Source organism: Penicillium cosmopolitanum (assembly GCF_028827165.1).
Source record: "Penicillium cosmopolitanum strain IBT 29677 chromosome Unknown utg000011l:1.0-3548175.0:1.0-3550911.0, whole genome shotgun sequence".
Classification (NCBI taxonomy): domain Eukaryota; kingdom Fungi; phylum Ascomycota; class Eurotiomycetes; order Eurotiales; family Aspergillaceae; genus Penicillium; species Penicillium cosmopolitanum.
Genome location: NW_026622681.1, coordinates 2,907,041 through 2,932,537, shown reverse-complemented (window position 1 = coordinate 2,932,537; position 25,497 = coordinate 2,907,041). Strand labels below are relative to the sequence as shown.

The 25,497-nt window shown below is 49.7% G+C and overlaps 8 protein-coding genes across 8 annotated transcripts; 6 read left to right on the top strand and 2 right to left on the bottom strand.

The window, feature by feature from the left end:
• Nucleotides 1–639: 639 nt before the first annotated feature.
• Nucleotides 640–2,373, top strand: N7509_012601 (questin oxidase family protein; the record flags this gene model as incomplete). Its single annotated transcript, XM_056637238.1, has 5 exons — nt 640–793; nt 883–1,185; nt 1,303–1,662; nt 1,787–2,188; nt 2,270–2,373. The coding sequence occupies 5 exons, from the start codon at nt 640–642 to the stop codon at nt 2,371–2,373; spliced, it is 1,323 nt and encodes a 440-aa protein (XP_056483268.1).
• A 626-nt stretch (nt 2,374–2,999) lies between these two features.
• N7509_012600 (uncharacterized protein) lies at nt 3,000–4,540 on the top strand (the record flags this gene model as incomplete). Its single annotated transcript, XM_056637237.1, has 2 exons — nt 3,000–4,163; nt 4,211–4,540. 2 exons carry the CDS (start codon nt 3,000–3,002, stop codon nt 4,538–4,540), a joined length of 1,494 nt encoding a protein of 497 aa, XP_056483267.1.
• Nucleotides 4,541–5,189: 649 nt separating this feature from the next.
• N7509_012599 (cutinase-domain-containing protein) lies at nt 5,190–6,196 on the top strand (the record flags this gene model as incomplete). Its single annotated transcript, XM_056637236.1, has 3 exons — nt 5,190–5,394; nt 5,491–5,984; nt 6,059–6,196. 3 exons carry the CDS (start codon nt 5,190–5,192, stop codon nt 6,194–6,196), a joined length of 837 nt encoding a protein of 278 aa, XP_056483266.1.
• Nucleotides 6,197–7,582: 1,386 nt separating this feature from the next.
• Nucleotides 7,583–8,986, top strand: N7509_012598 (NAD(+) diphosphatase; the record flags this gene model as incomplete). Its single annotated transcript, XM_056637235.1, has 3 exons — nt 7,583–7,679; nt 7,755–8,201; nt 8,283–8,986. The coding sequence occupies 3 exons, from the start codon at nt 7,583–7,585 to the stop codon at nt 8,984–8,986; spliced, it is 1,248 nt and encodes a 415-aa protein (XP_056483265.1).
• A 235-nt stretch (nt 8,987–9,221) lies between these two features.
• On the bottom strand, nt 9,222–13,078 carry N7509_012597 (uncharacterized protein; the record flags this gene model as incomplete). The annotated part of the gene is made up of 2 exons (XM_056637234.1): nt 9,222–12,620; nt 12,686–13,078. The coding sequence occupies 2 exons, from the start codon at nt 13,076–13,078 to the stop codon at nt 9,222–9,224; spliced, it is 3,792 nt and encodes a 1,263-aa protein (XP_056483264.1).
• Nucleotides 13,079–13,511: 433 nt separating this feature from the next.
• Nucleotides 13,512–15,151, top strand: N7509_012596 (putative flavin dependent monooxygenase; the record flags this gene model as incomplete). The annotated part of the gene is made up of 3 exons (XM_056637233.1): nt 13,512–13,663; nt 13,746–14,638; nt 14,691–15,151. The coding sequence occupies 3 exons, from the start codon at nt 13,512–13,514 to the stop codon at nt 15,149–15,151; spliced, it is 1,506 nt and encodes a 501-aa protein (XP_056483263.1).
• Nucleotides 15,152–15,979: 828 nt separating this feature from the next.
• N7509_012595 (uncharacterized protein) lies at nt 15,980–18,254 on the top strand (the record flags this gene model as incomplete). Its single annotated transcript, XM_056637232.1, has 3 exons — nt 15,980–16,396; nt 16,451–17,242; nt 17,307–18,254. 3 exons carry the CDS (start codon nt 15,980–15,982, stop codon nt 18,252–18,254), a joined length of 2,157 nt encoding a protein of 718 aa, XP_056483262.1.
• Nucleotides 18,255–18,811: 557 nt separating this feature from the next.
• Nucleotides 18,812–25,404, bottom strand: pksP (polyketide synthase alb1; the record flags this gene model as incomplete). Its single annotated transcript, XM_056637231.1, has 5 exons — nt 18,812–21,229; nt 21,285–24,266; nt 24,364–24,720; nt 24,774–25,065; nt 25,118–25,404. The coding sequence occupies 5 exons, from the start codon at nt 25,402–25,404 to the stop codon at nt 18,812–18,814; spliced, it is 6,336 nt and encodes a 2,111-aa protein (XP_056483261.1).
• Nucleotides 25,405–25,497: the final 93 nt, after the last annotated feature.

The following is a 25,497-nucleotide window of genomic DNA, read 5'->3' as shown; positions in this document are numbered from 1 at the left end:
AATATACCCAAAATTCAATATTCCTAATTTCAAATTCCTACCGTATGGCTATTTCCAATCAAGCCAAACCTAGCCCAGAACCAATCCTGGAGTTTGCTAATAAGTATGTTTTGAATACGAGCTCTGCAACCCCATCAGTCAGCAAGGCCGGTCTAGCTTTAGCTTTTGTTGTTCCGATGACGTGTAGTTCGTCATGTCGGAGCGCCCAAACACCGACGCGCTCCCCGGAAGGGTACGAGGTCCGAAAGGGTCCAGTATATTCCCACTAATCCCCGCCTGCTGATAGGTCTGCGAGAATGGGGGTCTGAAGAGCTTACCCCAGAATCTCTGTCCAGAACGGGCTTTAGGCATTTTACCCCCGACTCTCGTAATGTGTCATGCTGCCATCATTTCGCTATAAAGTCCCCCCTTATCCTCCTCCCGAAGTCCCATCCTGGGGATCTGAAAATCAGACGTGGAGGAATGATCTGTTCGCGATCTTCTCTCTCAATATTACTCCGAAGGCGTGCTAGCTCCCAGACTACTAGTCTTTCAAGTTTCTCGATCCCACCATCTTTGCCGCTTCTAGCCGGCTATTCAACACCTCGATTTCGGCCCGTTTCATACACCTCTTGGGACCATCGCGGCTACTTTTCAAATATGGCGACTGCGACTGAGATCCATTTATCGCCCGCTACGGACTCGGGGGTTTTCACGGCCGGGACCACGGAAGAAGCCGCGCGCGCAGCGAGCGAAGTCTTGCAAGAGGATATGGAAAATCACCATGTCTTCTTCAACGATGAAGGATTTCATAGTACGTGAATTTGAATTCAAATTTCTATTCATCTTGTCTCTCTTTTTTTGGATTGGGCTCACGCGTATAATGCTAATGGTGAAATAAAGACCACATACCACACGGGGTTCTGAGCATTTTTTCTCTCGGAGCATCACCGGATGATATTCGAAAGAATTATGTTCGGAATAGAAGCTATCAGAGACCGGCTCGGCCTGTTGATAGGAATGTCGTTGAGGGTTTCCATGACCCGATCAAATTCCAAGAGGCCTTTCATAAGGAGGAGAATTATTCTAATTACTTAGTCTTCTTCCAGGAGGAGATTGATGCGAAGGGTGTGGGTGCTGTGCTGAACGAATACGTTTTTGCTGGTGACCAGCGAGCGGAGAGTATGCTGTCGAGATTATTTGGAGGTGCGTTTACCCGAGTCTGATGCAATCTAGTGAGGGGGGACTTGTATAGACATACGAGGAGTCCAACCCCCACTTTTGCCGCCCATTGAAATTGAAACTCACCAAGAACCACCCTAGGCCTCGTCCACCCTCTAATCCATCTCGGATTCGGACTGGAATTCAACCAACCAGCCATCGTGGCCCAGGCACTCGCGCAAGCTGCCGTTCATGATGACTGGATAGGTCGTGAGTATTTCCTGCCGGCGGAGAAACTAGCAGGTGGGATCGGGAAGCGGGGAGAAAAGTCACTACTACAGCTTCTGAACGAGATTCGGGCCGACGAGAAATTGGCGCACAGCACCAAATTCACTGATGGGAATAAGATTCGTGAGGGGCCGTTGAGTCGGGCTGGTGATGAGATGTTGAAATATGCGGCTCAGTATACCGTTTCTGAGGATCAGATTCAGGAGCGGATTGCTGATATGATTAATACCGTTGGTGAGTTTCCCTTGCTGTGCTTTGCTTTGTTTTGAGTACTTTTGCTGTTGCCTTTTTGCACGTGCAATTGCAATTTCGCATCTTTGAAGCCGTGACTGACAAGAAATCCGACGTGACTACATAGTGTACTACACGAGTGCCGCCCAAAGACCCGACAAGAAAGTCAAGATAGACTTCTTCTTCATCCACTGCGTCAACTCGTCGATATTCTTCTCCAAAATTGCCCAGCTTCCCTTCCTAGACACACAGGCCAAGCTCCGTCTACTGGAATGGAAGGGTCGTATGGATCTCGTGATGTATGTTTCACGCGGCTCGCCTGAGCTACGCCGAAACGAGGTCACACAGTACCCCGTGACGAACGATTGGCCGACTTTATTTTCACGGGCTGTCAAACATCCCGGTGATGATGGACATCTGGTCAAACTTGTCAGAGCGCTGGCGCATGGGGAGGAGGTTTGTCGGGTAGCGGATAAAGACTCGCAAATGCCTGTCTCTGGGGATATGTGGCTGAGAATTGGTAATATGGGTGAGTTCAAGTTTTCTAGTAACTTTATTTTCTTGACGTGTGAAATGTCATGTCCCCTGTTGCTAACTTTACTTGTTGCAGCTATTGACTCCACTGTTGATGGACTTGATCAGGGGGCGATGTGGATCCGGTCAACTGGGTTCGATGAGGCGTGGACGAATCTGTCTGGAAGATCTCGTCTGTGAGAAGTAAAATATGCCTTTTGGTAAATTGAACATTACTTTTTGGGGGTTGTAATTATTTAGTTCATCTTCAAGTTGTGTACTGAATACCTCAGAGAATGCCATTCTATCATTTGAGTGTAACCAATCGATTGATTAGTTGGTCGAAAGCGAGTGACCTGAAGTAATGAGTCCAAATATCTTCATTTTCGTCAGTAGATTCAAATTGTCAATTCAAAGACACTCGTCGGCCATTCAATATCTCGTTTCGGCCGAGGCCCGCAACTGTTGGATCGGGCCCGCTTGGAAGTATGGGATTTCGCCCTAAGAGCTGCAGTGGGTCGAACTATGACGCAGGCGATCTCAACCAAACAAGGGGCACTTAAAAAGGAGGATTTGGTGAGAATAAATCATTAAAAGGAGGAGGATACAAAAGTACTATTAGCATTAAAGTAAGTAAATAACAGGCAAAAGGATCATAAGATATTCTTCCACTGCAGGACGAAAAAGCAGCGAAAAAGAATAGGAACCTTCTAAGAAAAGCAAAACGCAGTGGGGCTCACCTCGCCACGTGAGTGGGGCCTCCCCAACAGCTTCTCTCGTCAACCCAACTTGAACTTTCTTACCTTCTTCTCCATTTCATCATCATTATGCCGAACGATCAAGACACAGAGAAACAAGACAACTCCAAAGACAATAATAACACCAACAACCGAGATAATAATTCAAACATGCCTCGTGATCAGGACTGGCACGACGAGAGCAACCCATTCGTCGTGTTCCGGCGCTTCGCCGATGAGCAGGTCTCTTCACTACTCCAGTCCGTCACTGGACTCCCATCGAATATATCGCGCCCTCAATCAGACAGATGGACTATATTTAACGAGGACAATGGCTACGAGGAAAGAAAATACCGGGAACGCACCGGTGGCGACAATGCTGGACATGGCAATTACGCGCGTGACCAAGGCGCAGAAGGATCTTCCTCAAGTGGCCAGGACAACAACAACAACAACGGAGGCAACACATCCGGGCCATCGCAACCTGGAAATACGAACGATAGACACCCCCGAAACCCTCATCAAGAAAGAAACCACAGTCCCCGCAACGCGCACTCCGACTTCTTCGGCATCGAGTCCGTCGTCGACCGATTCGAGGATCGATTCTTCCCCTTCTCTCCATCATTCCTCCACCCCAGCAATCGATACTTCTTTCCCGACATGTTTGAAGACAGCAGCTCCCCGACCTGGCCCCTCACATACATCGCGTTTAGCCCCTACTCGCCTCTCCACCTCGAACACCAAGCCCATTATCGCGCACAACGGGACCAGGGCGTCTTCTCGTCTATAATGTCTTCTTTCCAACCAGAATCGGATCGCGATCCAAATGAGCCGCAATGGCGTGAGGCATTCGAGGATCTGCTCCGCTTAGAAAACGGCAAGCCGATGCTTGACAACGATACGCTGCAAGCCGGCAAGACCGAAAATGGATCAGAATGGCTGCATGGCCTCGTGAAACGCGGTAGTCTGGGTGATCGTTGGAAATACTCATCCGGAGGCTCGGTTAGCTCTCCTTGGTCTGGTATCACTTTCACGGGTACGAGCCACAGTGATGATAACCGTGTCTTGCCTGAATCACGCTCCGAGACCAAGACCGAGACCGAAAACAAAAAGCAGCTCGAGTCGGAAAATCAACAGGCCGACACGGAATTGGATATGTACGAACGTTTCTTACACGACATCGAGGAACGGGAGCAACAACTCTTACGGGAGAAGTTGGAAGTCCCCTTGTTCGCTTCCTACTCGAAGAGCGCCGTCGAGAGCAGGAACAGGAGCGCCGACAACTATACGATGACGACCAGGGCACTGAGGACACTGAAAGCTGGCTGGATCTTGTATCTGGCGGAAATCGAAAATCCGTCCCCGAAAGTCCGCCCGACTTGACTGAGAGGAAGCAGGCGGATCTTTCGCAAGAACCTACTCCGTCTCGTGTTATATCGACCATGTCTCGGACCGAACGAACGCGCCTGGCCGATGGCTCTGTTGAAACTAAGATTGTGAAGACCAAGCGCTATGCCGATGGCCGTGAAGAAACAGACGAATCGGTTGAGGTTACTCATCCACGCTCGAATGTTGAGGGTTCTGGCGGGCCCGGCAATCAGTCAAAAGGTGGCTGGTTCTGGAAGGACTAAGAAGTCTTCGTCTTTGTCTTCGTTTCCCCTATAGTTTTATGATGCACGAAACATCTAAATTGAGCCGACCTGGCAAATGATTTGAACCACGACTTTTAGCAGCTCATCAGCGAAATTTTTCTCCTTTTTATTTCTTTTTGGTATTATTTGGCGTTGCCGTTTGGGCTCTTGCTGTCATGACCTCTATCTACTATGCATCTACTTGTTGTATCTATTGCAATTCAACTACTTTCAAGTTCATTTATGACTGCACTTGCCATCCAATTAGAGTTTTTCTTCCCTGAAAGTAAAAATAGTGAGTAGACAAGTTTTCATATACCCAGGGTACATACCGGATAATGTTTGGCAACTTGGCCTTCTCTTTCCGTTCCAGTGCGCAGCCCCTACCCGCTTTTACTCAGACCTCGTAACGTTTCTCTCTTTTGGCATTGGATACGAGAAATATGAAGATCGGCATTGGTGGGGCCCGTCTGCCTACGCATCGTACACATTGGGAGACGTTTACGAAGGCTCGCATTCAAGGTATCACGAAACCCTCTAAATCTAGCAGAATCAATGACTATAAAAGCCAAGGTTCTTTTAGGATATGTGTGTACTAACAGTTACATTCCTTTCAACTTTTCTTTTTCATTTTTCACAAAAGCTCAACATGCGTCTCAGTCCCCACGTCCCTTTACTGCTCGGGATTTTGTCTCTTGGAACTGCGACATATACCGCGAGCCATCAGGCCAATGAAACTATTTTAGAGAAGCAACTCGATGTTTTTGAATGTCGGTGCGGCGCTTCGGAGTTTCTAACTCTACCCCATGCCAATATCACCACCTCGGAAGAGGCGTTGAAGTGCTCTGAGTACAGTTAGTACTACCCTATGCGCCTGCATCGATTCCTTTCCTCTCAATTTTTTTTTCTTTTGGATATGACGTTGTCCTAAAACATAAAACACATGATAGAATTGATCGATGCACGCGGCACCGCAGAGCCGCAGGGTATCTCAACCATGTTCCACATCATGATTAGCAACATCCTTGCAAATACAACCGGTGGAGTCAGCCTGCCTGTTCAATACCCAGCAGGTCCAGATCAAAACACGACAAATGGTGAGAATTTTGTGTCGAAAGTCATCCATGAAGGACTTCATCGTTGCCCTGGTCAAAAGTATGCTCTTTTCGGCTACTCTCAAGGAGCTACCCTCATGCTCAAGGTACTCAATCGTCTTGATAGGGACGCTATCAAGATGGTGAAATCCGTGATTCTTGTCGGAAATCCTTATCGTCTCCCTGGAAAAATGTCAAATGTGAATGAAAAAGGCCTTAAAGATCACAGCCAATCGGTTGGTATGTTCACTGCTGCCGCCAGTCGTCAGAATAGCAGCGCGAGCAACATCATTCCACAGCTTTCTGATCAGTTGGATAAAAGTGGAAAAGTACTGGACTATTGTCTCGCTGTGAGTTTTGTCAGATATCTATCTTCGACCTTTATTGAAACTAAAGCTAATATTGGGCTTTGTCCCTTGTGTAGGGTGATGGGGTGTGCTCATACAATCCCGCGTGTCCCTGTCAGCTGCCCGCTGGCCATCTCTCTTACGGACTCACTGAAACGGTACAAAGCTCAGCTTTTGAGCACGTTGTCTCTCGGCTCGGCGGTAATGCCAACTAGAGCGAACATTCGATGGACAAATTTCAATCCTCGCGAGACTCGTCATCACTAAGCGAGACATATTGCAAGGCTCTTGAGCCTGCAAGAATTTCGAAACTACAAGTACGATCCTTCCAACTTCACACACTGCCTTTACATATCACCTCATATATTACTTTCTCTTCTTCGATTCGTGATTCGATCTCTATTTCAACAAATCTACTCTTTTTCTTGACAATATAACTACTCCGGAGAACCAAAGTCTTGCATGCAATGCCACACTGCATTGGATTGCTCTAATGGTTACCAATTAGAAAACTTTTGGGAACGGGATGACCTCTGCTCTCAGAAATCCAATTTCAGAAGCTTCCCGTTCAACTCAGAAACTCAGAACATTGGTGCAACTAATCGACGTACCTATCTGTGGCGGTATTGAGGTAATTAGATTCATGAAGCCAAATATCTCACCCCTTCTCCATCAATTGGTTCTGTAGTGTAATTGGTTATCACTGCGGATTCTGATTCCGCCGATCCCGGTTCGATTCCGGGCAGGACCTCTCTTTTTGCATTTTTTAATGGGTGGTTGAAGGGAAAGGTTTTCGGGCCGGCTTCTGTTTTATTGTTATCAAAAACTTGTTGGGTAAGGAAGGTTACCACTCTGGATGGTTCAAGTTTGAGAGGTGCCGCTGTAGAACCTTTCAATTGTTGGACATCAAACCACTGCAGTAACTATAAAGAAGGACTATGGGATATTATAGCTTCAGATGAATTATCCGACTTCAGGTCATGGTTGAGAGTAGTAACTTGAACCTGAACTTGAGTGGTGGGAGTAGATGATATCTACCTAGGTAGGTAGTTAGGCATACTATATATCTGGCCCGGGCCCCGGGGTGCAGTCAATTTTCCGCTGACATGAACTTCAAGTTCAAGTTACTTCCTTCTAGTTGGAGAGATTCCAAAATTGTGCTTCGATCCGGGCCGCAGTTGAAATCCATGGTGAGATACTCATTATTCAACCTGAAGTTTCTAAATAATAGTATACTTCAAGTTCTAGTCACGGTCACGGTCTTTTGATAGAATAATCCTACATCGATGCCCTGGGTCACATGTGTGGGGGTTCCCAAGGTTTCCCCGCCCTGGTTATTGTAATACCGTAATTCAACCACTATCTTACCGTTCCACACGCATTATCGGCTTAAGTCCGACGAAAGATTGGTTATTCACATACAGGAAATCGCAAATGCCGAGCTGATTAATCCCCGCGATGTCGCAAGCATTGAGGGTTACGGAGAACCGGCAATCCGAAATCGCCTTTATCTCCCTTGCATCCCTCCTGCATCACTCCTGCATTCTTCCTGCATAGTAGATTCGCCCAAGTCGTGGACGGTACAGATTGACTCGACCAGCATGAGCACTTCCTCCCAACTACCTACTCCGGCCCACACGCTCGCCGATTCCATGTTGTCGCGGCGCTTCGGCAAAGAGACTGTGAACTATTTCTCCAGTATGATTGACCCGGCAAATAAAGACAGAAGGAAAAGAAGCACCGGAAAACAGAATAACTAATCATCCATTCCAGGCTCGCCCATCAATCGACTATCCTTCCTACGAACCGAGCACTCATTCCTTTCCTCGGCCCTCAAGCACCCCTCCACCAAATTCGTGCTACTGAACAACCTCGCCCCGCTAACCCGCTCCCCTGCCGAACTGTACACTGCCAGATACGATGAAGTGCGCCGACTCGTCGCCCCCGATTTCTTCGACCGCTCCGAGGAAGACATGATCAAGAACTTTGACTCGCGCAAGACAAACCCCAATCTAATCTTCCTCGGTCTGGACGAAAGTAACAAGGAAAATGGCATGGCATGGAAGACCTACACCGGTACACCATTCTTCGCATTAGATGTTACGCCCCGCGGCTCCGAGGCGCAACAATCCGCCGCAAAGGATGTCGTCAGTGCTTTGGAAGAGCAGGGTTTGTCTTTCTTCCAGACTAGGGTTATCTCAACCTTCACCCCGGAGGAAGGTATGTAACCCCAACAATTGCTTTTGGTGACTCCTCAAGAACGTAGAGATCAACCAAGGCTAACACTATTCTCCATATCAGCTGCCATATACGCCCAATCCCGCGCCCTAATGGACTGGAACAACAGAAACACCTTCTGCGGCACCTGCGGCAATCCCACCTTATCCGTGAACGCCGGAACAAAGCGCGCCTGTCCACCCACCGACGCAGCCATCACCACAGAAGAAGGAAACCCAACCTCGCGACCACCTTGCAGCACCCGCACAACAATCTCGAACCTCTCCTTCCCGCGCACCGACCCAACGATAATCGTAGCCGTAGTCTCTCACGACGGCAAACGCATCCTCCTCGGCCGATCGAAGCGATTCCCGCCAAAATGGTACTCCACGCTAGCGGGCTTCATTGAGCCGGCCGAGTCAATCGAGGACGCTGTTCGTCGCGAGGTGTGGGAGGAAGCAGGCGTGACGCTTTCTCGAGTCGTTATTCATTCTTCGCAGCCTTGGCCTTATCCGGCGAATTTGATGATTGGGGCTATTGCGCAGGTTAGTGAGCCTGCTCATGAGACGATTAATCTGGAGCATGATCCCGAGTTGGAAGATGCGAGGTGGTTTGATGTTGAGGAGGTTGAGGAGGCGCTCAGGATTGGGACTAGTGATTTGAGTGCTGAGGCTGGGGCGGAGTATAAGGGTGGCTTGAAGTTGCCGCCTCCTACTGCTATTGCTAATCAGTTGATTCGGTCTGCGGTTGATGCGGAGTATTTCCGTGGTGAGAAGTGTTCGCTTTAGATTAGACTAGATCTTGATGGATGGATGGGTGGGTGGGAGGGTTGGTTCGTTCCATTTGCTTCAAGTACATATCATCAATGTTGGACATAGGTGGAGATAGAATAGAGGGGAGATTTGCCGAGGCCGGAATACAGAGTATAGGGACCTAGAGGTACATATCAAAGAGAAATGTTCATTTTTCTTATGTTTATGATTCTTGTACATCACAAGGTAAGCCTGATTGAATCAGTTTACCTCACCGAGTAGCATAAACGGTCCCGTCACGCAGTTCATGAATACTATCCCTAGTGCTGGGAGAACCCACTTCGGTGTAGCGAGTACCGTCTCGAAGTTCATGGATAGTTACTCGCCGGTGACTATTCCGTGACCGACGCAGGCCACGAGAGCCCGATTCAAAGCTCCCTGTTTCACTGGGCACCGCGCTGCCAGGACTTAGCTCCCGCCCCATGCTGTCCCTCTCGATTGCCGCCTGCAGCTCACTGTCTGCTAGCATGTCTATGCCGATATCACTATACCATGTCCGCAAGTCAGATGCGCAAGCTCTTTCCTCAGCGCCGTATTCAACGGGTGGCCCATTCATCTGTGCATGAGGGCCAGTGCCATCGAATACAGCCCAGGAACTAGACTCGACGCTGACAAGCATGATGGAGTGATCGTAAGTACGAACTTTGAAATCGCGTAATAGGATCGCGTTCCCTGGGACGATTGAGGGCATGACGGACTTTCGGCGACGGAATATTTGAGCTTGGAGAGTTGTTCCGGCCATGGATGGGTCGGTGAGCTGGATGGTTATGAAGAAGTCTTTTGAGGCGGAGGCGGCTTTGGCGATTGGAGTCGTCTCGTGGACAATTGAGATTGTATCCACGAGAGAATTGTAATGATCGATGAGTGTAGCCAGGGGAGCGAAGTAGGAGAGTTTGCTGCGCAATCCAAGGCGGTGGCGGTCAGGTGCCCGAGGTGTTGTAACGAGGACCTTTGGGGGTTCGGGTGTCTGTGGCTTAATTTCTAAGCCATCCCTTTCCGTATCAGCCTCGTGGGTATCGGGTGCGACTTGTTCATCCTCTCTAAGCTGCCTAGACCGCAAAGAGCGACGTGGAGTAGACGGTGGTAATGTGATCTGGTGCTCGGAGGAATCTAGTATAGCATTGGGTGGAATGCCTGTATCGTGGGTTCCCGGCGGCGCTGACAGTGATTCCTGGGTAGGTTCTGGGGTTGGGAGCTGTTGGCTTGTTGTATTTAAGACTGATTCAAGATTTCCATCAATTGAATCCTTATTCTCCAATTCTCGCTGAAACTCCCCAGCCTGAATTTCCAAGGATGGCGGCGCGTGTTTATCATCTGTCCCATCAATGCCGTAACGGGGTTCTCCATGGTTGGGTTGAGAGAGAGCTTCAGGGTCGATGGAGAATCGCTCGGCCTCCTCCTCGGCCTCCTCTTCAATCTCTTCGACTTGCTCTTCGACTTGCTCTTCGACTTGCTTTTTGACTTGCTCCTCGACTTGCTCCTCGACTTGCTCCTCGACTTGCTCCTCGACTTGCTCCTCGGCCTCTTCATCCTCGTCCGAACTCAAATCAAGATCGATGATCTGCTGTGGTCGTTCGACCCTTTCAAAACCGTTTTCGGGTTCATTTTCCGCCTCAGCTTCCGAGTAATCCTCCATTTCTTCTGCCGCCTCTACCTCCGAGTCTTCCTCATCGACTTCCTGGTAATCATGTTCTGACTCAACAGAAGGTTCGGCTGTAGAGTGAAACACGGAGTCTTTTCTGGCCAATACGTCCACCGACGACTCGTCATTCAGATCGCTGTCATGAACTCGATCATCCTCATCAAAATTTTGGTCTTCGTCGCCTTCCAATTCTGCGCTTTCCATCTCATCATAGCCTGCCTCCTCTTCAATCCCAGACCATTCTTCTTCGTTATCCAGCCCGGCCAACGATGAGAGGGTTCGTTCTGCTGGTGATGACATGTCAGGTCTTCGTCCTTGATCCACTGGACGTGACGGCGGTGGCGGTGCATGGACTTGATCAGAAGCAAGTTCGTCATCGCTGTCACTATCTAACACTATTACTTCATGAGGGGGCTGCGGTCGAGGCGGAAGGTTGTCCGTCTCGAAATCTTCCTCTTCTTCTTCTTCTTCTTCTTCATCCTCCTCCTCGTCATAGTGCTCCCCCTCAGAGAAATCTTCGTATTCGTCTTCATAATAAGCGTCGCGTGACCCGTCATTATCATCATCGTCGTCGTCCGCATCCTCGGCAAGACTTCCATCCTCTGCATCTGATTCTGCATCTGATTGCATCTCGCTGCTTTCCCCATCGACGTCGAGCTGTGGCTCATACCGCTCCGAACGCTCGGGGGATGTTACACTGGAGATTTGATCTGGGGTTTCAAAACCGAGAAGGGTATGCACCCCTCGTTCACGCGTCAATTCAATACCGACCTCATCTCGTGAGCCAATGCCTTTGAACACTGCATCAGCCATTGGCACCGATCTGGGACCGTTGTCTTCTTTTTCATATGTGGGAGCTGCCCCAATGTCCTCTTCCACCTTCGGGTGGCGCATGGCATGGCCCTGCAGTTCTCCCGTAACAGCCGTTTCATCGAATTCCTCAATATTCCCCGCATCGACATCGAAAATGGCCCTCTCCGAGATATCGGCAAACTGTGGAGCGAGAGAGTCAAGTAACTCCACCGGGTTGGTCGATATCGATATATCGGTGTTGTTCTGCAAGTGTTGGTCTTGCTCTTGCAGACTGGTGACAGTTTGATTAATTGTGAATTCGCCTTGACTGAAAGGCAATTCATTATTCTCTGCATTCTCCATTACCATGGGAATTGCCAAGTCGTGGGGCACACCCTGGTTGGTAGCGTCAATGTTGACATCGACAGATAAGGATTGAGCGTCTTCGGCTTGCGGGACGGCGTGAATAGGAGAGAAATACCCCTGGCTGCTATTTTGATCGGAAACGATAGGAGACGGAATCGGCAATCCGGGAGATGGGATGGGTCGTAGTTGGGGTGTATCAGTAGGCAAGTGGGCGGCTGGCGTAGGAGAGGTAGAGGTATTTTCGAATACATTATTTGAAGGTGGTGCTCTTCTGCCAAATAGTCCGCCGGCAAGCTCGAGAGGAGGCTTGACAAAACCATCCGAACTTTCAATAAATGGGTCCTCATCAGTGACCATTTTCTCGGGCATTGAAACCACATGATCCGAGGGTTTCTCGCTCGGTTCAACATCGGCGACTGAGGTTGTATCTTGTTCCAAATCCATGTCGTCATCAAGAGCCTGATCCCAATCAACAGTGTCTTCACGTTCACGCGGACTTTCAGGTTCATCTAAAACCCGCCATTCCTCTCGGCGCAAGCTGTACCTCGGGCGCTTCCTCCCTTTCCCACGAACAAAACCATCTTCCTCGGTAAAAGGGTCGTAAGCAGAATCGAGTGTCTCGCCATACGAGGATCGCGATGAGCGTAAGAAAGCGGGCGATCCCCAAGCACCTGTTCCATTTGCGACGAAAGCATTGTCCGGGTCTATCGAGACCATACGCGGAGTCGAGGGTGGCAGCAATTCGGCCTCATGCGTCGCAAGGGGGGTTTCGTCTATGTGAACTTTCGACTGGCCCTTCGAGGATTCGATCTGTAATTACATCCATCAGCTTAGCGCATGGCCAATTGACAACTTGCACAACCGGCCGGACATACCTCAAGTGACACGTTATTATCGAAATGTATATCCCACGCAATAGATCTCCCAGGCGTCTGGCCCGCGGGGCCATTTTCCGCATAGTTACAGCCTTTCAGCGCAAGGCGAACAGTATCACCGATCCCAACTAGCGACCCGGCGACTTTCTCTGCGATGCGCCCATGGAAGACCGCTTTCACTTGTCCATTTAGCCGGCGTAGACGGAAGTCCGGTTCGGCGAGAAGCAAGGCAAGGGATTTGGTTGAAGACGAGTATGGCCATACTAGGGTAACGGTCGCATGTATGCATTTCTCCTCCGGTTGTTCGAGAGTCGGTGACAGCTGTGCGATCGGAACTTTCGTGCAAGGCGGCCGCGTATTCGGCGCCGGAGATTCGTCGGTCGCGTCCATCATTGCGCCCGCGTTTTGGTGACTGTGATAAACATAATCATGCCGTAGTGGTATGTGCGCGAAATGGTGATAGTACGGTTGAGGGATAGAAATAATATCAGAGGAGACGCGAGTTGACAGCTGAGGGCGAGAAAGGTTGCGAGCAGCAGGCTGAGCAAACGCCGCGGTTTTGGAGCTTTGTGTGGTATTTAAGAGGTATTAATACTGGTAAAGAACGGATATAGCGGTGTAACATAGGTACTGCAGTTACATAACTTGCGCAGGTCGATCTACTGGGTTTGACAGAACTAGAACTGACTCTTCGAGCAAAGTTAAAGAATTATATTTAGACAGATAGCTCAGCGCATTTCCTGGCCTAGATTTACAGCAGTTTTGTGAAGCTCAGTCAAGGTGTTGTCTCATTTCATGCTCCGATAAGTTCAGGCACCGGTCCACTATGGCGAATGCGCTTGGCTCCCCCTCTTCTCTCCAACAACCCCTCGTGTCTGAGCTTGAGCCTGAGTCTGAGAAATTAGCCATGGCTCTTGCGAATTCTGTGCGTCGAGTGGCGGTCATTGGAGCTGGACCTTCAGGTCTTGCGGCTGTAAAGTATGCTCACATGCTAGATCCCCGTTTTGCATGAGATGATTGATACCTCGGGTACATGGCGCTGCGCTAACATCTGTAATAGGTATCTCCTCGAGGAAAAACATTTTGAACAAATCGATGTTTTCGAACAGAGAAGCTCTGTGGGTGGTGCCTGGAACTATAGTCCCAGTTCAACCAAAGTTGGATTGACAACAACCGTTCCACATCTCAATCCTCATGAGCCGGTCGAGAAGCCAACATGGACTCAACAACCGGGACGCAACCCAGAGGCTGTGTTCGTGTCTCCACTATATGATAGACTCGAGACCAATATCCCGAAGGAACTCATGCGCTTTGCGGACAAACCATTCCCAGCTGAAGCTCAGCTTTTCCCCAAGCACAAGTCGGTCAAACAATACTTGGAGGAGTATGCCGAGGAAGTCAAGAGCCTTATTCAGTTCGAAACCCAGGTCGTCGATGTGAAGTTGAGAGATCCAAAATTGAGTACGTGGGATTTAACAACAGCGAATCTTCACACCAATATTGAAACCACTCGCACATATGACGCAATTGTGGTGGCCAGTGGACATTTCACAGTCCCATACCTCCCGGATATCCAAGGGATTGACCCTTGGGATAAAGCATACCCAGGAATTATTTCCCACTCCAAGTTTTATGACACGCCCGAGACTTTCCGGGGCAAAAAGGTGGTCGTGGTTGGAAATTCTGCCTCGGGACTTGACATCGGTGCTCAAATCAACGAAGTTAGTAAAGGCAGCATATTTGTCTCTCAGCGCTCGGAATCATACATGGCAGCTTCTGCCCCAGGGGACAAGATTATATGCCCGGAGATTGTCGAGTTTCTATCTCCAGGTACTCACAACCGAGCCATCAGATTCGCCGATGGCCGAGTGGAAGATGAAGTCGATGCCGTGGTGTTTTGTACAGGCTATTTCTACTCATACCCATTTCTTTCGTCCCTCAACCCCCCCGGTCGTTACCCATGGCTGGCGAACCAGAAACGTTTATCAGCAACTATTTTATATAGATCACCCCACATTGGCCTTCCCTGTTCTCGCACAAAGAGTGATCCCCTTCCCGATAGCCGAAAACCAGGCGGCTGTTTTTGCTCGTGTCTGGTCAGCAAGGCTGCAGCTTCCGTCGAAAGCCGATATGCATACAGCGGAGGATTTGGAGGTGAAGACCAAAGGAGATGGGAAAACATTCCACTTGCTGCCGTTTCCGATGGATGCGGATTACCTCAACTTCCTCTACAACTGGGCGGCCGAGGCAGAACAACGTCCACGACTAGATCGTGATGGGCGAGGAAAAGTTGGAACATATTGGGGTGAGCGGGAGAGGTGGATGCGAGCGCATTTCCCTGACATTAGAAGAGCTTTTGTTCAAAAAGGTGCTCAGCGAAGTGAAATTAAGACTTTGGCAGAGGTTGGATTCGACTTTGACCAATGGAAACGCGAGCAAGAGGAGCAGGAGGCGCAACTGATTTGATAGATTTGTGGATATGGATTGAATAGATATAAGGAAAAATAGAACATATAGTTTTCTTTTCCCCCAATTTCAGGCATTAAGCATCTTCATTGAAGAAGCCGAGTTAATTCCGAGCGCGCGATCGCCCATTGACTGCAGATCCAGATCACGTGAAGGGGCGTACATGATGCGCTTGGCCGCACGTCGCCGCGGCGATAATCCTCTCTTTCCTCCACCACCCACACTCGTCCATGCTTCGACTCTTTCGCCAGTGAAACGAAAGAAGAATCCACTGAAGTTTTGGATTCACTATCCAAAGGTATGATCATCCCTTGATCGAGCATCGTGCAAATGCTCCTGTCATGCCATCCCGTTGTCCTGATGCATACTCCCGATAACCATGGCCGCTCCGCTTTCCCCTATATTTTATGTTCCGTTTCAAGAGTTTAGATAATAACATAAAATAACAGGCCTCTAAATTCAGCTCCATTTATTTTCAGCTGGCTCTTCATTGACCAAGGCTTGGGATTGGTGCCTTGGTAACTTGAACAAATCCAAGCCGAGTCCACAGGAACTCTACACCTGGCAGTGACTGCGCTGTTTTCTTTCATCCAGCCGCTTGATCTATAGCTGACCGGGCCGCCCTGCTGGATCGAGCATTTGACAATTATTCAGTGGTATTCCACAAACTGGCATTTCCTGTCGATTTCTCGAGCATCCAGGCTGGGAAGCGCCTCCTGGATTCGACTGGAATACCTACTCCAGCCCAGTTAGTTCGAAAATATTTGACACCAAGCAAAGTATCCATCATACGGCCAGGGCTTAGTTCTTTCTCATCCAGTCGACGCCATGGATGACAAACAAAACAAACCTTTCGTCGACACTCCATCCTCTGTGAGCGACATTGAACCTTCAGTGTCCCAAGTACCCGAGCGAACAATACCACTCAGTGTTAGGCCCGACACGGAGTCAATCGCGCATGCTCACACCTCTATTCATCACACCCATTCCGACTCATTACTGCATGCATCTCACTACGACCTCCAGGGCCCCATGCAGACTATTCACCCTAGCGCTCTGAGCGTTGGGAACGCCGAGGAAGATCCACCCGGATCGGTCCGCCTTGGGCCATCCGAGTTTGCCATTACGCTTCCCCTGGATTCGCGTTTGAAAGATGAGTATGACAGAGTATTGGGAGGCGCGTCCGAAGAAATGCGCCAGTTTCTTGTGATGTCCAACCCGGCTTCGCAGATCTCTGATACTGATGTAAGAAATAATATTTCTCAAGGCAACTTATGCCCTGGCTAACGTCGCCCATAGCGGGAATACTTGATTACGCGGATGCATGAAGTTACTACTCGATTAAACAACGTCACTATTCACCCAGATCTCAACATATCCCATCACTTGACCTTCAATGACTCGAAGATTGAAAACGAGGCCTCTTGGGCTGAGTATTCGAGCTCAAAGTTTTATTTCCTCGGTCACTTGGTGGAGGTGGCAAGCCAAGATGATCTTCATATAATCCTAGAAGTTCGCAGCGAGATGAAGCAAAAGCTAGTCGAGCGATACTTGCTCGGCAAAGGATTCACCTACACTCGGCCCCGCGAGGAAATGGGTGGTAACGTCGAAGTTTTTCTGATGAAGGATTCGCTGAGTTTCGGAATCCATTCCCACGATGGTGTGCGAGACCTCATCAAGTCACCGTCCGCTATTATCGTTCTAGACACGGCATTTGAACCAAAGAGTCCTAACGTGCAACATCTACGGACAACATACACACGCAACAATGACCTCCTACCAGTCATCTGGCTCCTTGTATCAAACACTTGCGAGCACATTGAACGTTGTCTTCCGGATTTGTCTGAGCCTGATCGTCTACGGTGGCTTTTACAATACACAGCCCATCTCCATGATGATGTCGGCGATCTTCAAGACAATGCATTGGGCGTGTACGAAGATGTGGATGAAGTTCTCGTTTATCTGCGAGATACTTTGACTAGCTGGCCTTTACCTATCATCGACCCTTTACCGGTTATATCTCCCGAGGACCTGGAGTCTTCAACCCCATCAACCGACGACCAAGCGCCAACTGCCCAAAAGCGTTCACTGGTAGGATCTTTTATCTTCCCTTTAACTGTTTCCAGTCCTGCTTGATATTGACTTATTGCTATAGGACGAAGAAAGCGAGGATTATTCCTCAAAACGAACGCGATTCGATGAAGTGAGCCAACTGACCGAATCGACCAAACCCCCAACGCAAACTTTGGGTCGAGACCTCCAGTCCTTGGAGAAACATATCATTCAAATGCAAAGTGCGCATACCTCAGAGAAAGAGCAAATACTGTCCGACCTCTCACGGGTGTCCGAACAAGCCCAGATGCTTGAGAAGGCCCTGAGCCGTTTGCAACATCGCTACGAGAATCGAACCAATGAGCTGCATAAGGTTCGCCAGGAGCGGGATAATGGGGCCGAGGGCAAGGCCTCTCTTGAACAGCGCATCGAGAGACAAAAGGAAGACATTTCAAAGCTCAAAGAAGATCGTACGAATCTGAGGCGCGAATTGGAGGAGTCTCGCCAGGAACTCAAATCGGGTGGTGGCACCTTAGCCGAGCTCGAAACAGCGCGGGAAGAGATTCGTCGTTTAACCAAAGAAGCAGTCAATCTCGAGCGCAAGGCTGATTACGAACGCAATCAAGCTGAGTACACCCGAGAGCAGTATCAAAACGCATCTACAGCAGCAGCCCAGTCTGGAAACGAGTTACGACAACTGCAAACCGAAAACGAGAACTTGACGCGCAAAGTTAACGCAAATGCTGCACAGCTCCGTGAGCTTAATTTGAAAAACGACTCTGCGATTCATCTTGCTAGAATCAGCGAGTTGGAGTTGACTCTAGCTGCTAGGGATGAATTTCTGCACAGAAAAGAGGAGGAACTGCGAGATATTCGGAAGAATCGGCCATCCACTCGCTCGACCAGCACCCAACCTCGAAGCCCTAAGATCACAGCCAGCAGCCGTCCTACTAGCCCCGGTGTCGGTTACAATGGAAATGGTAATGGCAATGGTAATGGCTTAGCAGGTCGTGGTACAAGTGCTCTCAGATTTTCGGAGATGCAATTTTGATATTTTGAGTTGGAAGCCCAAATCTAGTTAGCGGTCGCCACCATCTTCTCATGGTTTGCATTTTAGCGTCTATTTCCCGAACAGCTTCCTAGAAGGTGCTAGCCATTTTCAACCATCCAATACTTTCTCAACTGATTTCCAGTTTTTTTTCTCCTATGTTCTTTTTCTAATCCCCCCCCCCCCCAATTCCTATGGGAGGCGCAAGTGCATGACTTGTCTACATTGCTATTCAAAGTCTTTCAAAAGTACTTTCCCACCATAAGTAACCCTGCCTACCCACTGTAACATTTCAGTCTTATCGATGACGTATACATTTGAATGAAACCCTACAATATGGTACTTTTACTTTCAACGCGTTTACAGATTTCGCAATGTGAGGTTCAAGTTCAACGATCGTGTTCTGACATTAAGTCCTAGATGGGCTAAATTACAAAATTATGTGTACATGATAGTAGAAGACAATATAGAAAAGACAAGAAAAAGAAAATAAACCAAACACATTCCCAAAGTATTATAAACGCCAGTAAACTCAGGTAAATGAAAAATATGCCTCGTGTTTAGACAGTTTTCATAGCACCAGCAATGAAAGCCGCAAGCTCCTGCGCCTTCTCGCCGCGCGTCATGGTGAAATGATTAGCTCCCTCCATGACGGTGATGCCGCCCACATTCTTCTCTCCAACAAGGGTATCCCATCCATTAGGACCGAGATTCTCGCGGTTGTTTAGCAGCCACAGCATCTCGCGAGGATCGGGACTTCCATCCTCCGCAGGAGCAGGACGGGGGTCATCGGGTTTGTTGCAAACGCCGTCCTTAGCCCACACCATGAAAGTCTTGGGGATCTTATCGGCGTGTTCTCTGTCGTTGAAGGGGAACGGAGAGGCCTTGTAAGCATCAAGGGAATTGATGAAGGCTAGGAAATGCGGTAGTAGCCAGCTTGGCGGGGGAGCCTTGCCCTCTCCGAAGAGACCGATGGTATCAAAGAACCCGTACAGACGACGAGGAAGTTTCTCAAGACCAACCGGGAACGGCGAGTCGAGGAGGAGTAGCCGCTCGACACGCTCGCCCTCGTCGAAGATGAGGTGGCGGGCTGCATCGTAGGCACAGATACCACCCGCAGACCAGCCGCCGAAGTTGTACGGGCCCTGTGGTTGGCGGCGACGAATTTCAGCAACATAGGGGTAGGTGAGCTCGTCCAGACTGAAATTCAACTTCTCGGGAGTTCGCATGTATGGGCAGTTGAGTCCATACACGCAGACATCGGGAGAGATTCCGGGAATCGTGGCGTACGAGGTGGCAGATCCGGAGCCATCAGGGAACAGGAAGAGCTTCTGGGTGGCTGTCTTGGGGTTTCCTTGTAGCAGGATGGAACTCGCAGGGGGGTGCTGGATGGCAGTCTTGGATATGACCTTGGGAGCTTCGGCCGGAATCTGCTCGGGAAGTTGGATTGGCGCAGAAGGAATGGCCTTCGGCTTCAGATCCAGAGCAGTTTCGATTTCATCGAGGGTTTGGTTCTCGATGAAGAATTCTCCTGGTAGGTCGAAATCGAGATCCTCGCGAATCTTACCCAGAACTGTCAGCGACATCAAAGAGTCGAGGCCCATCTCGGCAAGGTTGGCATCGCCCTCAAGCTCATGGGGCTCAACGCCAATCTCCTCGGCCAGAATCGCGCCTATTTGCTTCATGCTATCGTTTTGCTCGAGGGTCATTGTCTTCTCATTAGCGGGAGAGGGAAGACCACTCGAGTTGGGCGATGAGATGTCGGTGGAGGATGCCGCGGACGAGATATCATGCTCACTGCTAGAGCTATCGCTGCTGCTTTCACTGGGGCACATAGTGAACAGAAGCTGCTTGAAGTCCTTGATGGTAGGCTGGTCCACAAAGACGGAAGACTCCAGGTCAATGCTCATCTCCTCCCGGTAACGACCGGTGACAGTCAATGAGAGAAGAGAATCAACGCCGTAGTCTGCAAAGTTCAAGTCGTCTGTCATCTCACCGGTAGACATTCCAACCTCTTCAGCCAGAATTGCAAGGGCACGAGTGACAATACTCGGGCCTGCAGACTTAGGAGTAGACGCCGCGCGAGGAGCTTTCTTGGTTGGCGTTGGCTTTGCCTTCTGGACATCAATTGGTGCAGGCTTGGCCTTAGCGGCAGGCTTAGCAGCAGAAGCACCAGCGGGAGGCAAGACGGTGTCGAGAATCTTCCGGGCCAGTGCCTGGAACTTAACTCCACCGTAAACAGCAACAATATCGTCGCCCTCGAAGAGATAGACATCACCAGCCCAGATAGAGTCTTTCCATGGCTGCATACGCACGTAGGTGCGATAGGTGACACTAGGATCAAACTTCTTCAAGCAACGCATCGAGTCCCAACCGTGGTTGACAAAGACCTGGTTTTTTGAATCAGTCGCGTCGCTAGCATTCATGATGAAACCAGACAGATGGCCAATGCTGTCAATCCAGAATGGATTGCGGTGGAAGTTTCCAGGAGGAGCTTGGAACTTAACCAGAGCAGTGGCTTCGTGTTGATCACTGTCCAGAATGACTTCTTGAATCGACTTGTAGTTCTCATCGTAATCAACAAGGCTGGCAAAAAGCTTGTACACCATGCCTCGCTTCATACGGTGGGCGTCACCGGTCTCGGTGCTCTCCTTGAGATGCTCAATGCTTCTCTTGATAAGGTAACTGCTGCGTTTCCACTCCATCTCTGCGACGCTTGTGTTGAAGAACTTGACAGTACAAGTGGCATGGTCGATTATCTTCTTTCCTTCGGGAGTGACAGACCAGACCTGACAATGGGCACTCTCGTCAGCCCAATTGGCTGTGGCTGAAACACGGAAGAGCTGCTTGCCGCCCTTCGCAATCATGGGCTTGGGGACAACGACATTGCAAACATCGAAGCCTCGTTCTTTCCAGTCGGGCTTGTACTTTTCGACCAGGAACTCGCCAAGAGTCTGTGCAATATCCGCGTAGAGAGACTGCTACTTGTTAGTAATGGGTGAAGATATGGGGTGACAGGTGTTATAAACTTACCGATGGGCAAAGAGCCGCTCCGTTGACCTTGTGGCCTTGAATGACGCGGTTTAGCTCGGGGTCCGCAATATCGTTCTCAATAACCACGGTGGCAGTCTTATCATCACCGCTAGTCTCCAGGACCTTTTGGGCTGAAGTCGTCAAGTAAGTCGTAACAGGTGCAGACTCAGACTCAGTCACAGGTTTCGCAGGAGCGCCCTTCAGCAGACAGAAGTTGTTGGTGTACGGGATCCAATAATTCTTCAAATCCCACTTGTAAGCAGGCAGAGGAATCACTTCGTGAACAGAGCTGAACTCTTGGTGATACTCCTTCCAGCGGAGATCAATACCAGCCATATAGAGAGAAGAAAGACTGTTAGACAACACCTTCCAAGTATCCTCCTGGCGGCGAAGAGATGAAACTGTTGTGGTTTGAGGACCGAAGGTTGACTTGACCATTCCCGAGCAGATGGGGTGCGATCCAATCTCAACCCAGACAGTCTTATCATTCATCAGATTGGCATGACGAGTGGCCTCCAAGGCAGCAAGGAAGTTCACTGTCTCGCGACAGTGTCTGGTCAGGTAGCTAGGGGAGAGCACATCAGGGTTGGCTTCCTTGATGACATCTCCAAGCAGAGCCGACACAAATGGAATCGATGGCTCTTGGAAAACAATACCCTTGGAAATATCTGCCAGATCTTCCAGAATTGGGTCAACCTGGGCAGAATGGAACGCAAAAGGCACCTTGAGCTTCGTGGCCTTGAATCCCTCGTTGGCAAGCTTGTCTGCAAGCTGGTCGATTTTGCCATTAGGTCCGCTGATGACAGTCTCGCTGGGCGCATTAATGCAAGCAATCTCGGCAGAATCGTCCTCAAGATATTGTTTTACTTGTGCGAACGAGGACTTCACGGCAAGCATTGCATGGGTTCCCATCTGGCATTTCTTAGTGAGTAGCTGAGCACGACGACCAGCCAAGAAAATTGTATCACTGGTGGTCAACACGCCAGCGGCATTCAATGCTGCATATTCTCCAAGGCTGTGGCCGATGACGAACGTCGGGTTGACTCCGAGGGAAATCCAGTACCTTGTGAGTGCCATCTGTATACAGGTGGTACCCAGCTGAGTAACGACAGGACCGAGTTCCTCAACAGGAACACTGCCATCAACAAGAGGGACAATTGAAGGAAGGCCCTGGCTCTTGGCGATGCGATCAAGGTGCTCGATGTGAGCCCGGAATTCGGAGTTGTTCTCGAACAGCTGGCTGCCCATGCCTGTGTACTGAGCTCCCTGGCCAGTAAAGATGAATCCAACTCCAGGCGCGGTCGCAGGCACGGGAGTGACACTCTCACGCCCGACGCTTGTGTTGAGGCCGTTCTTGATCTCATCCAGAGTAGAACCGACAGCAAAGGCTCGGAAAGGGTGATGGATGCGTCGCGCCGTAGTAGTGTAAGACAGGCTGGCGAGGAGATCAACTTCATTTACATTGAAAGAGTTCTTGTTAGTTTCAATGTATTGAGCCATGGCCGCAACGTTGTTCTTCAGGGCGGATTGGGAACGCGCGGAAACGAGCACGGAGTGAATGCCGCGCGGGTCTTTACCCTCGCGCTCCCGGATGGGGGCATCCTCAACCAACAACGCAGTGTTTCCACCTGCCGCTGAGAAGTTGTTGACGAATGTCTTTCGAGATCCACCAACTGGCCGATTCCAAGGGGTCGGTTCCAAAGCAATGTGGACGTTTCGTTGAGCCAGGTCCGTTGGGAAGTTGTGGTTGATCTTGGTCTTAATGCCGCAATGAGGAGGGATCATGTTCTTTCTCATCATCATAAGCACTTTGAGCAATGCACAGACACCAGAAGCAGATTCACCGTGGCCAATGTTTGCCTTGGCAGAGCCAAGGTGGAGTGATTGAGCTGGTCCACGGCGATAATCGGGCGCGAAGACATCCAAAACTGACTGCATTTCGACAGCATCACCTGCTTGGGTTCCAGTGCCGTGCATCTCGATATAGCTAACATCCTTAGGCTCAATGTTGGCCTCGTTGAGGAGTTTGTCAAAGATGAAAGACTGTGCGCCGACATGAGGGCGGGTAATAGACACGGCCTCGGCTGAGTGGTTTGTATAGGCGCCGGAGATGATACCATAGATGGGATCATTGTCTGCATAAGCATCTTCGAGACGCTTCAGAACAACTGAGCCAATGCCATCGGCACGACAGTAGCCATCGGCACCATCGTCGAAAGTATTGCAGTTTCCAGTTCTTGACAAGAAGTGGCCACGGTCCAAGCCAGCATGATTGTCCGGGTTTGTCAGAACATTGACTCCACCTGCAACGGCAGAGTCGCAGTCATTTCTCCAAATAGAATTGCATGCAACGTGAATAGCTGCGAGACTCGAAGAACAGGCTGTATCGACACTGACACTTGGGCCGCTGAACTTGAAATAATAGTTGATGCGTCCAGGTGTGAATGCACGGTTGCCACCAGGAATGAAATAAGTATCAATATCCTGGCCACTGTTGATCTCACGATAGTCATCACTAGTCATTCCGTAGAACACACCAACTCTGTTTTTCTGCGTAGATGGTGTGCTATCAGGGATGAAGCCTGCCATCTCAAATGCTTCGTATGCAGTGAGAAGGGCAAGTCGCTGGGCAGGATCAGCCTGCAGTGCCTCGCGAGGAGACATGTTGAAGAAACGAGGGTCGAAATGACCAGGCTCATTGATCCAGCATCCGTATTGAACCTGGCTGGTGTTTCGAGTCTTTCCTTCCATGTCGACGTGAGCCTTCACATCCCAACGCGAGGCAGGCACTTCACGGTGAACATCCAATCCTTTGTAGAGGAGATCCCAAAAAGCTTCGGTATCCTGTGCCTCTGGAAAGCGACCAGAGAGACCGATAATGGCAATCTTTGACTGCTCTGTACGACCGCTGCGATTGTCTCCAGTCGAATCATTCTGCACATTGCCGATTTCAGTGTCAATCTCAAGATCCGAGATTCCACTCTTTTTTCAAAGCAGTGTATAAGCTTTGGGTTGCGGTGCTGGAGATCGGAAGGAGAGTGCATTTGGCAGGAGTTATCTTCAGTGCCGAAGAACAGGCATCGATGATCTTGTCCCAGCATAGTTGACGTAGCAAAATCTCTCTAAGAGCAATCTTCAAGACCTCCTCGAGATTTTCTGCCTCAATTTTCTTGCCAGTCTCACTAGAGAAAATTGGAATTTGCGGCACATAGCTTTCAAACTTCTCTCTGGGCCATGATTCCAGGATACGGTTGACATCCCTCGAATCATAAAGGTGAGCTGCGTGATAGGGGCCATGAATCGGTACCCGAACAGGCTTTTGGTCCTTAGAGAGACAAGTGTCGACGAAAACCTGCAAAGTGCTTGGTGGACCACTAATTGTCAATCCATTGGGGCTGACAGCACTGATATAGGGCTGGGAAACCCGGGGAAGAGCCTTCGGATTGTTAGTATCAGATCGTTCTCATCAACGTGCTGGAGTCAACTCACCTTGGCTTGGCCAAATACTTCAATCAACTTTTGGCCTTCTTGCTCTCGGATTCCAGAGACCAGCACCGACCAACTTGGCGATGGGGATTTGGCTGCTTCGACAAGTCCTCGTACCTTGGTCACGCACATTCCCAATCGGAGGGCCAGAACGACAGTTTCAATACCGGCAGTAATCAGTTCTCCAACGGTGCTAGAGGAACTGACAGCCGCCGCGGCAAGTTGTCCAGTGCAGAGACCAACGATGAAGCTCTCAGATCCTGATGGATAGGCATGGCCAAGGTCTCCGTAGTAGCTATTGAAGTTAGTCTAAATTTCATTGAATCATGAGCTTCAGATAATCTTACTGGATGAAGCATCCCAACTGGTAAATGGTCGTCAAAGCGCTCTCTAAAGCAGCGCTTGGTCCAGACTCACGATACCTGGCCAAGAGATCGACGACACTTGTAAACCGAGGGAACATCTGCCGCTGCGATGGCGGCAGTTGACTGATCTCTTTCCGCAATGCATAATAGCACTTTTGAAAAAATGAACTCAACAGCGAGTCATTCTTGGCTTGCAACAACCGGCGAAGGCCCGAGTCGAAATTAGCAGTCTGATCTCCAAAGAGATACACGCGACTGGGACCCGCCATCTTCAAACCCGATGCTAGCCAGGGGTGTAAAACTTCACAAAGAATGAGTATCAAAAAAAAGTTTCAGAGCCCGCGCGAATGGATGGGCCTCAT